Source organism: Cicer arietinum, chromosome 4 (assembly GCF_000331145.2).
Source record: "Cicer arietinum cultivar CDC Frontier isolate Library 1 chromosome 4, Cicar.CDCFrontier_v2.0, whole genome shotgun sequence".
Classification (NCBI taxonomy): domain Eukaryota; kingdom Viridiplantae; phylum Streptophyta; class Magnoliopsida; order Fabales; family Fabaceae; genus Cicer; species Cicer arietinum.
In genome coordinates, this window is record NC_021163.2 from 4516631 (window position 1) to 4528955 (window position 12325).

Here is a 12325-nt window from a genome sequence, read left to right on the forward strand (position 1 = left end):
CTTAAGCCTTTCATCCTTTTAGGCCTCAAATTTCGAGGGCTACGGACAAGCCACCCCACTTGTATATAGTAACGACAAATCCATTCATAGTACTAACTCACATTAGTCCATTATCCAACGAAACTTGCCCCCCAAGAAAGGTCCAAAAAAGGAGTCATTTCTACTTACTCGAATCAGGAGGACTATAAAGGGGAAAAGAAATAAAGACTCAACAACATGAACACTATTCCACTAAACACCTTGAGTCTCAATGACATCACATTGTCCACAAAGCTCACTTAAGATCCTGATATGACAATTAGACCAAGACATTAGTCTTCAAATGTTCACATAAACCCTAATTGAAGCAGATTTTACAAAGAATCAGAAGTGTTTAATCAATACAAAGAGATATTAAATACTAAAAAAGTTACCAGACCCCAAAATTGCACTTGCTTATTAGTTTCCTCCCTTCATTATATAAGTAGGAAATTCATTCTTTAACTTTTCATAAAAAAACATAAAATATTGTTATATTATAACCTTGATTTGAAGATCTATCTTGTATTTAGAACAGATGATAGATGAATCACAAGTTGCACTTGAACCTTTGTTTGAAAATCTATCTATTATAAAATAGATGAATCACAAGTTGTCAGTATCAATTTTAAATCAATAGCCCAAAAAAAAACTACGAATCCTCAAATCATATCCACACGGCACAGTAACTGTCTTCACACCCTTTCCTTTTAGATGATAAATAATATTGTAGTATAAGAAGTCAATGTATCTATGAACTTGCAGCTACCAAAACCAACAAAAGCGCAACAAATACAACAACTTAAAAAAATCCGAGTTTATATTAGCTGATGCTGTTGTGTTGGCCATTGCAATACTCAGATGAGTAAGCTTTCCTGACATTGACGAAAGCACAGTAAAACCAGTCAGCCTTAAATAAGCAAACTACGAAGTTACATCAAAATATCAAGGTCACATCATTATAACACAACATTTTTGTTTGTTAGAATGCAAAATTAGTTGCATACAAATAAATAAAAAATGAACTAGAAGCACAGAACTTACAGACTTAGTCATTAGTGTTACATGTTTTTTAGTTAGAATAATCACAAAAAGTTATTGCACCAAAATAACAATAACATGAAACAAGGAGTTATAAGGTGGATGGGCTGGTTTATGGGAAGAGACACAAGGGTTGAAGCGATAAAAATGTCACGAGTTCAACTCTATCTCTAAAAAACAGAAACTATTGACATTGTTTAAACAAACAATAGCATGAAACAAAGACACAACTTTGGTTGAGTAGTCATTATTACATTCAAGAGAGGATTAACAATTCTCATAGTCAAGAAATTTGATGAAGCCCATCTAAATAGGATAGGATCATAATCACACATTTATAATCAAACAAAAAGGATTAAAAGAATCACCTGATGGGAATGTAAAACTTTGTACATGGCCAGAAGAACTATAAATTTGGCCAATCTAAGTGTGAACTCCAACTAAATCAAATGCTTTCCTTCTTTAGAATCTTCAATTTGATCAACCTCTGATGCAAACCATTAGCCTCTTTTACCATACCCCCATTAGTAGCAGCCTTAATTAAATCATGATATATTCTCTCATCTGGCTTGCGTTGACATTTTACCATCAAGTCTAGAACTTGAATCGCAATATCAAGCTTCTTTTGCTTACATAATCTTATAATAACCCATTTATAAGCAGCAGTTTTAACCTTATGTCTTTTCTTATACATCACTTTCAATAACTCCACCGCTTCCTCAAACCGATATGCCCGGCAAAGAGCCCATGTCAAAGTACGGTGGGTGATATCATCAGGATCAATTCCTTTTTTCACCATTTCTCCATACATTACTTTTGCTGATTCTATAGATCTCATTTTAGCCAACCCATCAATTACTATGTTATAAGTGAGCAGTCCAGGAGAACAGTTAGAACCACCCAAGAGGTAAAGTAATTGAATACTCTCATCTACAAATCCTTCATTACATAAAGCATTCATAAGAGTATTGTAAGTTACAATGTCTGGTGAGCAGTTCTCAGAAACCATTGTGATGTATAAGCTTATCGATCGATCCAGAAGTCCAGATTTACATAAACTATTCAGCAGAATATTATAAGTTACACGTGTAGGTGAAATGGAAGTCTCATTCATAATCTTCAAAATATCATTGACTGCATTTGAATGCCCATGGCAACTAAAAGAGTGGATAAGGGTATTGTATGTCACGACATTCGGTTGCACCCCACGAGATTGAAGATTGGATATAACCAAAGCAGTATCCTCGAAATTCCCTCGTTTAGAAGTAAAACTTACAAGAAAATTGTACGTACCAATATCGGGGTAGCAACCTTCCATTACCATATCTTCTAATACTTCAAGGGCTTGGGAAGCTCCGTGATATCTGCAAACAAGCTCAATAAGCACTGTATATGTAAACACATAAGGAGGGAATCCTTTTCTCAACTGATCCTTCCAAAAAGTAACAGCCAAATTGGAATCTCCTTTTTCAAACATGCAGCGAATTATTGAATTATAAGTAATTGCATCTGGGAAGCAACCACTCAAGCTCATATCTTCAAGCAATTCAAGAGCAGATTCTAATTGACCTCTTTTACAAAGGCTTCCAATAACCATGTTGTATGTAATTATATCAAGAACACCGCCAAACATTACCGTCATATTCATGATTTTGCAAGCTTTGTCTACCTGACCACTTCTGATTAAACCTCGAATCAAATTTGCGCAAGAAGGGAAATGTGGTATTTGATTTTGACGTGCCATAATATCGATCAATCTTGCAGCAGCTGTTAAATTTCCCTTACTGCAGAGCTTTTGAAGAATCTTATTGTTGGTAATCTCATTGTTTCTGACAAACGGTCCATCTGGTGACAAAGTTGGAGAATTGATAGACTTGACCGAATCCATTTGTTCACCCCCTTTGCCTGCATAACTTTCAAAGCCCCAATCTTCATGGTCAACTTCATAATCAACTCTATCATTTAAAAGGGTGGCATACAAGCTTCTACACCGCAATCCTTTCCAATACGAACATCTATTTGTAGAAAAACAATCATTTTGGTGCAATGAAGACATTATTTTCCTTGAGCTGTGATTAGAACTAGTGCCGAAAACACAACTCCCTTGATTGTTACGACCATGCGGATCATTCAAAGAGTGAAAACTGAAACTTTTATTTTGGAAAGAAGTTGTATGTCTCATCTTTCTTGTGAGGTATACTGATTGGAATCTCTCAAGCTGCAAAGATAGAGGATATTAATTTCAAGTTAAGAAATGTTCCTAATCAGCATACTTTTAGATATTTATACCTTCCAAGATAAAGCCCAATACAAAACTCTGGAAGATTAGCACAATATGTGTAGACAATGTAACACTGACCTTATCAGCAAACTTGACCCAAAAAACGAAGCTGCAAAAGTTCAAATTTATTGCTATAAACATATGAGAAATAATCCACAGTAAGTAGAAACCTATAATAATAAAATGAAAGAAACATATCTTGTTAACCAAATATCTAATAAAGAAAAGCATTTCCCATATTATGATACCTAAAAAACAAACTTCAGGAAAACTTATCTTCTAGAAAATATAAATTGAAGTCAGGCTTTCCACTTGAGTCTTAAGACAAGATGTAACCAACACTCACCAGTACAAGTCACAATCAACAAAATGCAAAACAGAAACAACACGAAAAGAGCAGAACAATAACCAACTAAATGGCATCATGTCACTGTCAATGAGGGTAAGAGGTTTTAAGGCCAACGAAACAGGTTTTGAAGATACATAAGCAAAACTATTTCAAAACATATGACATTGGGTTTGGCCCCAATAGGCTAACACAGCCGCATAGTTGTCAAAGTTTATTTAGACATCAAATCCTATCCATCAACTTTAATTAATCTAATGGTTTGCATTTATTCATTAAATTTGCTCACGTGCCCATAGACTCGCTCATTACTCTTGGTCATTTCATTAATTCGCTGAAGTTTTTCTCTCGTTTTTGCTGTGTCATTTAATTGATCTGCTATTTTAATGAACTCGTTTTATTAATTTACTAGTTTTATCCAAGGACTTATTTTAATTTGGGGACCATCTCCTTCCAAACCGTGACCCTTCTCTGGTTTTCACTCACTCTCTCTCCCTCTCTTCGTTCAAAACCACAATGCTCCTCATAAAAATTAAAAGCGGCAATCCAAAAAAAATTAAAAGGTGCAATGTTTGCATAGCAAACAAATATGATAAAAATCAGTTATGAATATCACACAACACTTTTTAAGAATCAAGGGTAAACTTTTCAATAAGCTTTTACGGAAAACACAAGTGAATAGCCAAGAATATTGTTTCCTGACATTAAGCAATTTTCTAATAACAAAGACAGGGAAGTTAAAATAAATCATCTTATGGAAAACCAGGTGGCACAAATTCATTCTCAATACAAAAAATGAGACATGAACCAATCAAAAGCTCCGATGAAAAAAATATCATTCCAAAGAACTCAACAACCCTATTTCATCTAAATTCAAAACTAAATCCAAAGTCACACTTTAGTATTATGATTATTGGTCTCAACTATCAAAATAAGTATTTATTTTTTGCTTTAGCACAATGAAATGATTAATTTATAGACCCTTGACACTCAGCTTGCAAAAACAAGATATAAGTAAATCATAAATCATAATTTGTGCTTCCATAGTTTCAAATAAAATAAGCTATGATTGAATGAAAACACAAGTCAAGTTTCACATAAACACAAAGGAGTGATATTCTAACCGAAAAAGAAGAGAAAAACTGTTTCTGCCTCCGGCTGCGTTTCACTCACTGAGACTCCAACTTGTTTAGTTTCAGATGCAACAAAGGCATAACGGCACCACTTGCATTTTAATCTTTCTTCCTCCAAAATTAGTGTTTTTAATACGAGAAATGGTACGTCGTTGATGTCATCTTAAATGACAGTATTAAAAAACACCAACTTCCCATGTCTTTAGAGGTGTACCGGGATTGAGTTCAATCTTATTTAAGTTGGGTTTAGCTTTCAACCTATAATTTTCATCAAATTCAAACCAAATTAACCGGCTTTGAGTTCACGGATAATAAAAAATAATATTTAAAAAAATGTAATTAAATTTAAATATTTAAAAAATAATAAAATTATATCGTAATATATCATTTAATATAAATACATTCACAAATACAACAAAATATTTAAATTAATCAAATTAGTAATAAATTTTTAAACATAATCCAATAATTAAATTTTAACTATACATCAATAGTAAAAATATAAATAAAATATATATGTCACGTCAAATATTTTTTTGCTACACTTACATCTATTTATATTATTTATTATATTATACAATTATAGTTTTTATTTTAATTTATAAAGGTGCGATTATACATTTAATATTTACAATTTTAAAAGATATAATTATATTTTTAATAATACAACTAAAATGTATATTTAATATTTTTTTATAAATAATAAATAAATTTAAAAGAATAACAAAAAACAAAGATCACGCACAATTTTTTTAGTGAATTTAAAGCAAATTAATATTTTTTTCAAAATTAGAGGAGTGATAATATCTTTTAAGATGACCTCAAGAGAATTAAATACATTTTTCTCTTTTAATAATTTTAGGCTGTGTTTTTGTACCCAAAAAAAAATTGGGCTGGGATTCGAAACCCATCTGTTTTATTATCTAATAATTTGAGTAGGTTTGTAATTATTATTTTAATAATTAAAAAAATACTGTGAAAATAATTAAAATTTTCTTATCGGTACTAATATATTATGATTTTTTGGTTTATTAAATGATAAAGACTTACCACCGATTATTTATATTAATTTTATCTTTATTTAATTGCAATTTTTATTGTTTATTGTTAACAAAAAAGATACAAAATGAATGCTTTGGAACATATATTCTTTTTATCATCTCCTAAGAAATTTTTCTACGATCTAGCTTAGAAAACCATTAGTATAATCCATTGTTAATTTTGTTTAAAGAATATTAAAATAATTTATTGAAAGTCACACTTTCATCACATTGAAGCAAATTTGTTTTAGAAAAAAACAAACAATTAAGTCATAGCTAAATAAACCAAAATTTACCAATCCAAAATCTACAAATGAAATCCAAATCAATTTAAAATTCAGGGAATCCAATTTAAAAAACTAAATCTACTACTAATGGGCAACAAATTAAAAATGTAAAAAAATGTGTTGTCTCAATATATTCATCGTATTGATGAACATTTATTTTGCATATAAAAATTTCTCTCAACCATGTATTTAATCTCTATTTAGAGAATTAATTTGTATTCGCACATTTTATTTACAGATAAATAGTAAATATCAAAATATGTAGGTCTTAATATATTTTCAAAATAGATACTGTTATTATATTTTTTTACGGATTAAATACGTCTAATTTTAATAAAATTCCAATATTTAAATTTTAATTCCTCTAAAATAAAAATATAATTTTTAATTTCTATAAAATTATTTAACAAATAGTTTTATTATAAATATGTTTAATTATTTTTTAACTTAAAAAAATTTAGATTATTTTTTGCAAGTATGTTTAGAATTTTATAAAAAATTCTTCAATAAAAATTTAATTTTTTTTAATTCGAATGAATTAAAATGAATTGTCTAATGTAAAAAAACTAAAATAACAGTAAACTTATTTTTTTTTTAGAGGAACTTCTTATATTGTTGTCAATATAATTGAAAAAAAATTCATTCAGAAATATATACTCACTTAACAATAAAAACTAACTACATTAATAATAATTTTGTAGAAATTAAAAATTGTATTTTTATTTAATATAGATTTGAAAAGTCAAAATTTTAGAGGTTAAAAACTTCTTTAATTTTAACTATAACTGATATTCTATAACTGATATGATTGTTTTTTTTGTCTAATTACCCATTCAACAGAAAATAGTTTTGTTTCTATTCCTTTTTGGTATATATAATAAATTACAAAACTACATGATTTGGAGGGAGAAATTTTTGCTTCAAAGAAAAGCTTTTTCACGTGTTTTGTGTCTGAATGGTAATTACCCACTACCAAGAAAGCGTGATCACCCTCATCTAGTGCATCCAGCAATCATAACTTAATCATTGCTGTACAATGATTTGCTAAATGTACACTTACAAATATGTAGCTCTCTCTAGATATGAATGAATTGTTGCGTCCAAACTTCTGAATTTAAATAATATAAGTAATGTAATACTATGAGTAGTGTATAATTATCCCATTTACATATTGTGGATGATGATTATAAACTATATTGCATTTAAGAATGATCATCACAAATTCATGGGCGTAAACATAAAATAAGGTTTTAAAAGAGAATTAACATCATTTGTTTTTTTAAATAGCACATATTCTTGGGAAAGAAAATCCAAAGGTGAACCTTTCCTTTGTTACATTGAAACTACATTTCATGATTTCAGATATTAAAAGACGGCTCATTTGAAATCAAAGTTCTATTTAATAACCCGATTTATACAGATTCTGGCCTATTTTCACTTGTGCAGAATACCCTTCCTTGACAATTTCGGTTTCTTCTGAATATGGTTCTGCAATGCAAACAACAAAAGAATTAAGTTGGGCATACAAGAAATTGCATAACAAACTTCATATCATTAACAAAGTAAATTGCTACCTTCTGTTTCTCCAGTGCATCAAAATCAGTTCTCTCCCTCCACTTACTCTTGCGAAGTTTTATTGGCCGATTTCCAACATATTTACCTGAAATTGAGATATCAATGTCAGGATACTTGTGTCATTGTATTTGCCACAATCATCTCTACCTACAACAACAACAACTAAAGCATCTTCGAACTACATGACGTCAATATAATGTCTTGTAAAAAGTAGTCCATCGAACTTCAAGCTTCCCTTAACTTAATGATTTAACATAGTTTTAAAAATAGTAAAATTACTTCTGACTCATTGGTTACCAATTAAAAAAAGTAATTTTTGATTCAATAACTTAAATATTCATTATTAGAGATTTTTACATGATAAAAATCACATTTTTTTTAAAACATGTTATTCTTAAAAATGATTTTTATGAAGAGCTTCTCAAAATAGTTTTTCATTTTAATCATTTTTTGAAATTTAATTATTCAAAAAAAGTTATAGCAAATAGATGAAATATTTAAAATGATATTTTATAATAAACTATTTAAATTAATTTTTCAATTGAAGCTTTGTTTTTAAAATTCTTTTTTAAAAAGGTTATAACAAAAAAATAAAATATATATAAATCATTTTATAAAAAATCTTAAACAAGCGGGCCCAATATAATTCTTAATCTTATCTTGCATGGTGTGACCAATCATCTGGTAGACAGAATTCTAAGATGGGATTGGATAAGCCCAAAATCCATTTATTTATGTATGTATAAAAGAAACAAATTTCCATCATAACCTATTTATATGCAACTGTGTGTAGCATCATGTATGATTGTGCCTGTATAGAATTTTCAAACTTCATATTTTAAATTTATAATGCTCAAAAGAGCAGCAGCCTCCTTGTTGATTTTGGCAAACCTATTTCCCTAACTCAAAAGTCAATATTATGTGGCATTAACCAATTTTTAGTGAAATATTGAATCAATGCATATGTAGGCATGGCATAATAGTTAAAAAAACGAATGCTCTGCATTTGATTTTCATAAAAGGGTCGTCTGAAGAAAAGAAAGCAGCATAACATAAAACATGATGAGAGAAAAGGCGATTATAGCAGTCTGCAACTTACTCACCATTCATTTCTTTAAGAGCAGCAGCAAGGTCAGCAGGGTTGGCAAAGCTTATAAATCCGTAACCCTTTGTTTTTCCAGTTCGCTTATCTCTAACAACCTACACAAGAATCAAACACACCTTAATCACAGCAAATTACAAAGAAGATTCATGCATAACAAATACATTGCATATAATAAACACCAAGTTTGTTGAGACAAGCAAAATGCGAAAATTATAATAACAGACAGACTGTCTAAACTTAATTAATTCAGATGAACTTCAGTATATCGCCATTCTCTAATAACAAATCCTCCTCTTTCCAGTAACAAACCTCCTAGCAACAAACTCTAAGTCGCAACATGAGCTACTAAACACGTTTGCTTATTTATTTACTTTTGTAAATGATGGCCGTACATAAAGCAATCCAGAAGCCAGGTTCTGATTAGCTTCAAATGTCCACTGACTTGGTGTAATATGCAGATTATTTATTATCATTATCAATATTCACATATTCCACTAGAAAAAGAAACACAATAAGCAGTCAACAATCAAAGCCTATGTTGTCGATCCCGATGGGATCGCACACGATACCGGAATCCCAGTGTGGCAGATGGCCTTTCTTCGACACGTCCGTGAAAATGTCATCAACGGGTGCGGCGATTGCGGCCATGAATCGCACCTCACTGTCGCGGCCTGACCCAAGTTCTGTGGTTTCCAAAAAAACACAGGTTTTTTTGAAATTTTTATTTCATTAAGGGTATTTGGGTCTTTTTGCGCCCACTGAAGCCCTAATTATTTTATTAATATTAACCCACTAACCCTTTTTCACACCTCAGCCTGAATCGTACATCTCTGTTTTTCAGAAAAGAAACCGTTTGCCTACTTCTTCCTCTATTTCGCTGACGAAACTGCTTCTTCCTCAGTCAGAAACAGTTTCGTTTTCCTCCATCATTTTCTTTCTCTGCTTCGTTTTCTTCCTCTGTTCCAGTAGAACTTGGTTACTTTTATAACTTAATTTTGATTACTATTACGAATACTATTAGAACTTAATTTTGATAACTATTAGCTTTTGATTTTGATGTTGGATTTTGGTTATGAAGTATGATCACCCCTTTATTTTTGTGTATATTGCTATTTTTTAGTATTTTTGTCTACTGGTTATATTTTATGTTTAACTTATATACTGTTTTTTAGACTTCACAATAGCGGTCACCTCGTTATCCGCTATCTGAGACTAACAACATATATCAAAGCTATGTTTGAATATCCAGCTTACTGTTCAATGATCTTTATATAACTAATTTTTACATCACAAATGAATTTTGAGTGCACCCGTATCTCTGGTTGACACTCAAAAGAACGGAGTCTCACCCTGCTCTCTGTCCTGGGTGGGAACTTTTCAATATCAAACTTAACAGCCCCTTTGCCAGCGCATTATTTGAATCTATATAAAAACTTATTTCCATATATTGATGAACAAAATTCTTCAATACTTTCTATGAGAAATATAGCAATGTGTGTCCAAACTTGTAAATTTATACTCGCTAACCAAAATCATTAAGTCAACCTGATTCCAACTGACTTTTAAGATCCCATAACAAAACAAAATAAATAATAGACACAACACTAATTTAAACAAATTGAGTATTTAAATTCAAACATGTTAAACTATGTCACCATTAAATAATTTCAAGATTGCCTTTGAATTGTGAATAATGAGCAACGACGACGGAAACCCTGGGATGACAAAATAATGTATCAATTTAATCATAAAAAATGCCTGACAAAATGTAAATTATGAAGCAAGACCTACCTTAAGATACACAAATCATTAACAACTCTTGAACCTTCAAACAAAAATCTGAAGAGGAAATTCAAAATGCTAAAACTAACCCAATCATTACTAAAAATAAAATAATTTCAGTTACATAAGATGTCCACTTACCCGTGCCATGTTAAAGGAAGGGAATCTTGTGAATGCTTTTGAAAGAACATCATCATTGACTTCATTACCAAGATCACCGCAGAAGAGCCGATAATCATCTGATTAAACAAAGCAGTAAGATAAAATTAAACCATAAATCATTATCTAACTTGCAAAAGTATCACAAAGAGAGAATACGACACTACATCTCTGCATAACAAAGATAGGAGCAATTCTTAAAACCAGAATCTATCACCAAACAAAATCATGCTCATCATGAGAACAAGCAAGCACCAAGGGAACTGTTAAACTCCAAGTGTAAGAGTAACAAGAGAACGGAAATGATGATACATAAAGAGAGATGAAACAAAATGACAGAGCGCCAACTTCCAAAGCGAATGCGGCCGATAAACAAGAAAGGCTTGAGATAGATAAATAAATTTCCAAGTTTTTACACAACAACCTTAATTTTCCAATCTATTGCTCAAAATCTGTTTAATAATATTGCAAATCAACCAAAAAATTGTACATAAAAGACACCTATGATAAATAACCTATGCTGTAATTGTACATAAAACATAAAATGCACTGAGACAATTCAAATAGGTTCTACAAAACCGAATTGGGAAATAACAAATAATCTCTCACGACCAAACTTCCAAGAAGAAAACCTAATCATACCTTCAGGCCACTCTGCAAGAATAGGATCCTCCCAAGATTGGCCAGCAGCTTTGCGAGGAACCGCTTTCTTTTTAGTCTCAGCTTTATGCTCAACATCGCTACTCGCAATCGCTGCTTTCACATTCTCAAGAGCCTCCGGCGTTATTATCTGTGCATCTCTCTCAAATAACTGTTGCGCCTGTTCAATAACAGAACATGATTAGTTAATTAATTAATTAATCAAATCAAAACCAAATTATCTCTATCTAATTTCGAAATACGAATGAAAAAAAAAACCTACCTGATATTGCGGAACGGAGTAAGCCGCTGGCGGTGGAACGGGACCAACGACGGGTGGCGCGGGTATTGGAACGGCCGGAGAGGCAACGTACGGTGCGGCGTAGTGAGTTGTTGCAGGTTGTTGAAGGTGAAAGGGAACGGGGAAGTAAGGTGCGTTAGAATATGCGAACTGCGATTGAGATGATGAGGAAGAAGGAGGTGTCGTCATGGAATTGGAACGAATCGCAATTCGATGGAACAGCAACGTTTGATAAATCGAATTGGGAATTCAAAATCGCGTTTGGTTTAGGTTTGGGGTTTCGATTTCGTTTGTTCTTTGCTCCTTTGAAACACAACTTGACGCCAGAATTTTCTTTTTTCCAAGTGGGCCCCACCAAACACTGTAGGTTCTACACCTATAGCTGATTGGGTGCTTTAACTGGGCCTACAACTAGCATGGGCTCATTTACTATGATGATATAAATAATAAGGAAAAACTTTCGACACCTCCCGTTTTATTTATCTATCCTAAAAACACCCCGACCCTTCAAATAATTTTTGTTGCTTAAAATACCCCTCGCTCTACACAATATGCACCTGCTCTTCCTTCCATAATCTGCATAAGAAACACTACCGTCATCTCCCCTCCCTTTCTGGC

At 31.6% G+C, this 12325-nt stretch overlaps 2 protein-coding genes across 4 annotated transcripts; both read right to left on the reverse strand.

Annotated features, from left to right (window-relative positions):
• Positions 1-588: 588 nt before the first annotated feature.
• Positions 589-5072, reverse strand: LOC101512180 (uncharacterized). Of its 3 annotated transcripts, none has more exons than XM_004495516.4 (4): positions 4811-5072; positions 3419-3449; positions 1428-3277; positions 589-893 (listed from the first exon to the last, which is right to left on the reverse strand). In XM_004495516.4, exon 3 carries the CDS (start codon positions 3239-3241, stop codon positions 1505-1507), a length of 1737 nt encoding a protein of 578 aa, XP_004495573.1. In that variant the 5' UTR covers positions 3242-3277; positions 3419-3449; positions 4811-5072; the 3' UTR covers positions 589-893; positions 1428-1504. The 3 variants fall into 3 exon arrangements, with proteins under 3 accessions (XP_004495573.1, XP_004495572.1, XP_073222995.1); XM_004495515.4 differs by having other exon boundaries at positions 3349-3449; XM_073366894.1 differs by lacking the exon at positions 3419-3449.
• A 2306-nt stretch (positions 5073-7378) lies between these two features.
• Positions 7379-12047, reverse strand: LOC101512710 (uncharacterized). The gene is made up of 6 exons (XM_004495517.4): positions 11690-12047; positions 11410-11587; positions 10750-10847; positions 8825-8921; positions 7721-7806; positions 7379-7634 (listed from the first exon to the last, which is right to left on the reverse strand). The coding sequence occupies exons 1-6, from the start codon at positions 11894-11896 to the stop codon at positions 7581-7583; spliced, it is 720 nt and encodes a 239-aa protein (XP_004495574.1). The 5' UTR covers positions 11897-12047; the 3' UTR covers positions 7379-7580.
• Positions 12048-12325: the final 278 nt, after the last annotated feature.

What these genes read in the sequence shown, in the direction of transcription:
- LOC101512180 (XM_073366894.1), bottom strand. Translation starts at nt 3,241, where the DNA reads ATGAGACATACAACTTCTTTCCAAAATAAAAGTTTCAGTTTTCACTCT.
- LOC101512710 (XM_004495517.4), bottom strand. Translation starts at nt 11,896, where the DNA reads ATGACGACACCTCCTTCTTCCTCATCATCTCAATCGCAGTTCGCATAT. An exon ending in TCTTGCAGAGTGGCCTGAAG is followed by an intron (nt 10,848 to 11,409) that starts GTATGATTAGGT and finishes TTGTTTAATCAG; the next exon opens with ATGATTATCGGCTCTTCTGC. An exon ending in TGCTCTTAAAGAAATGAATG is followed by an intron (nt 7,807 to 8,824) that starts GTGAGTAAGTTG and finishes TCTCAATTTCAG; the next exon opens with GTAAATATGTTGGAAATCGG.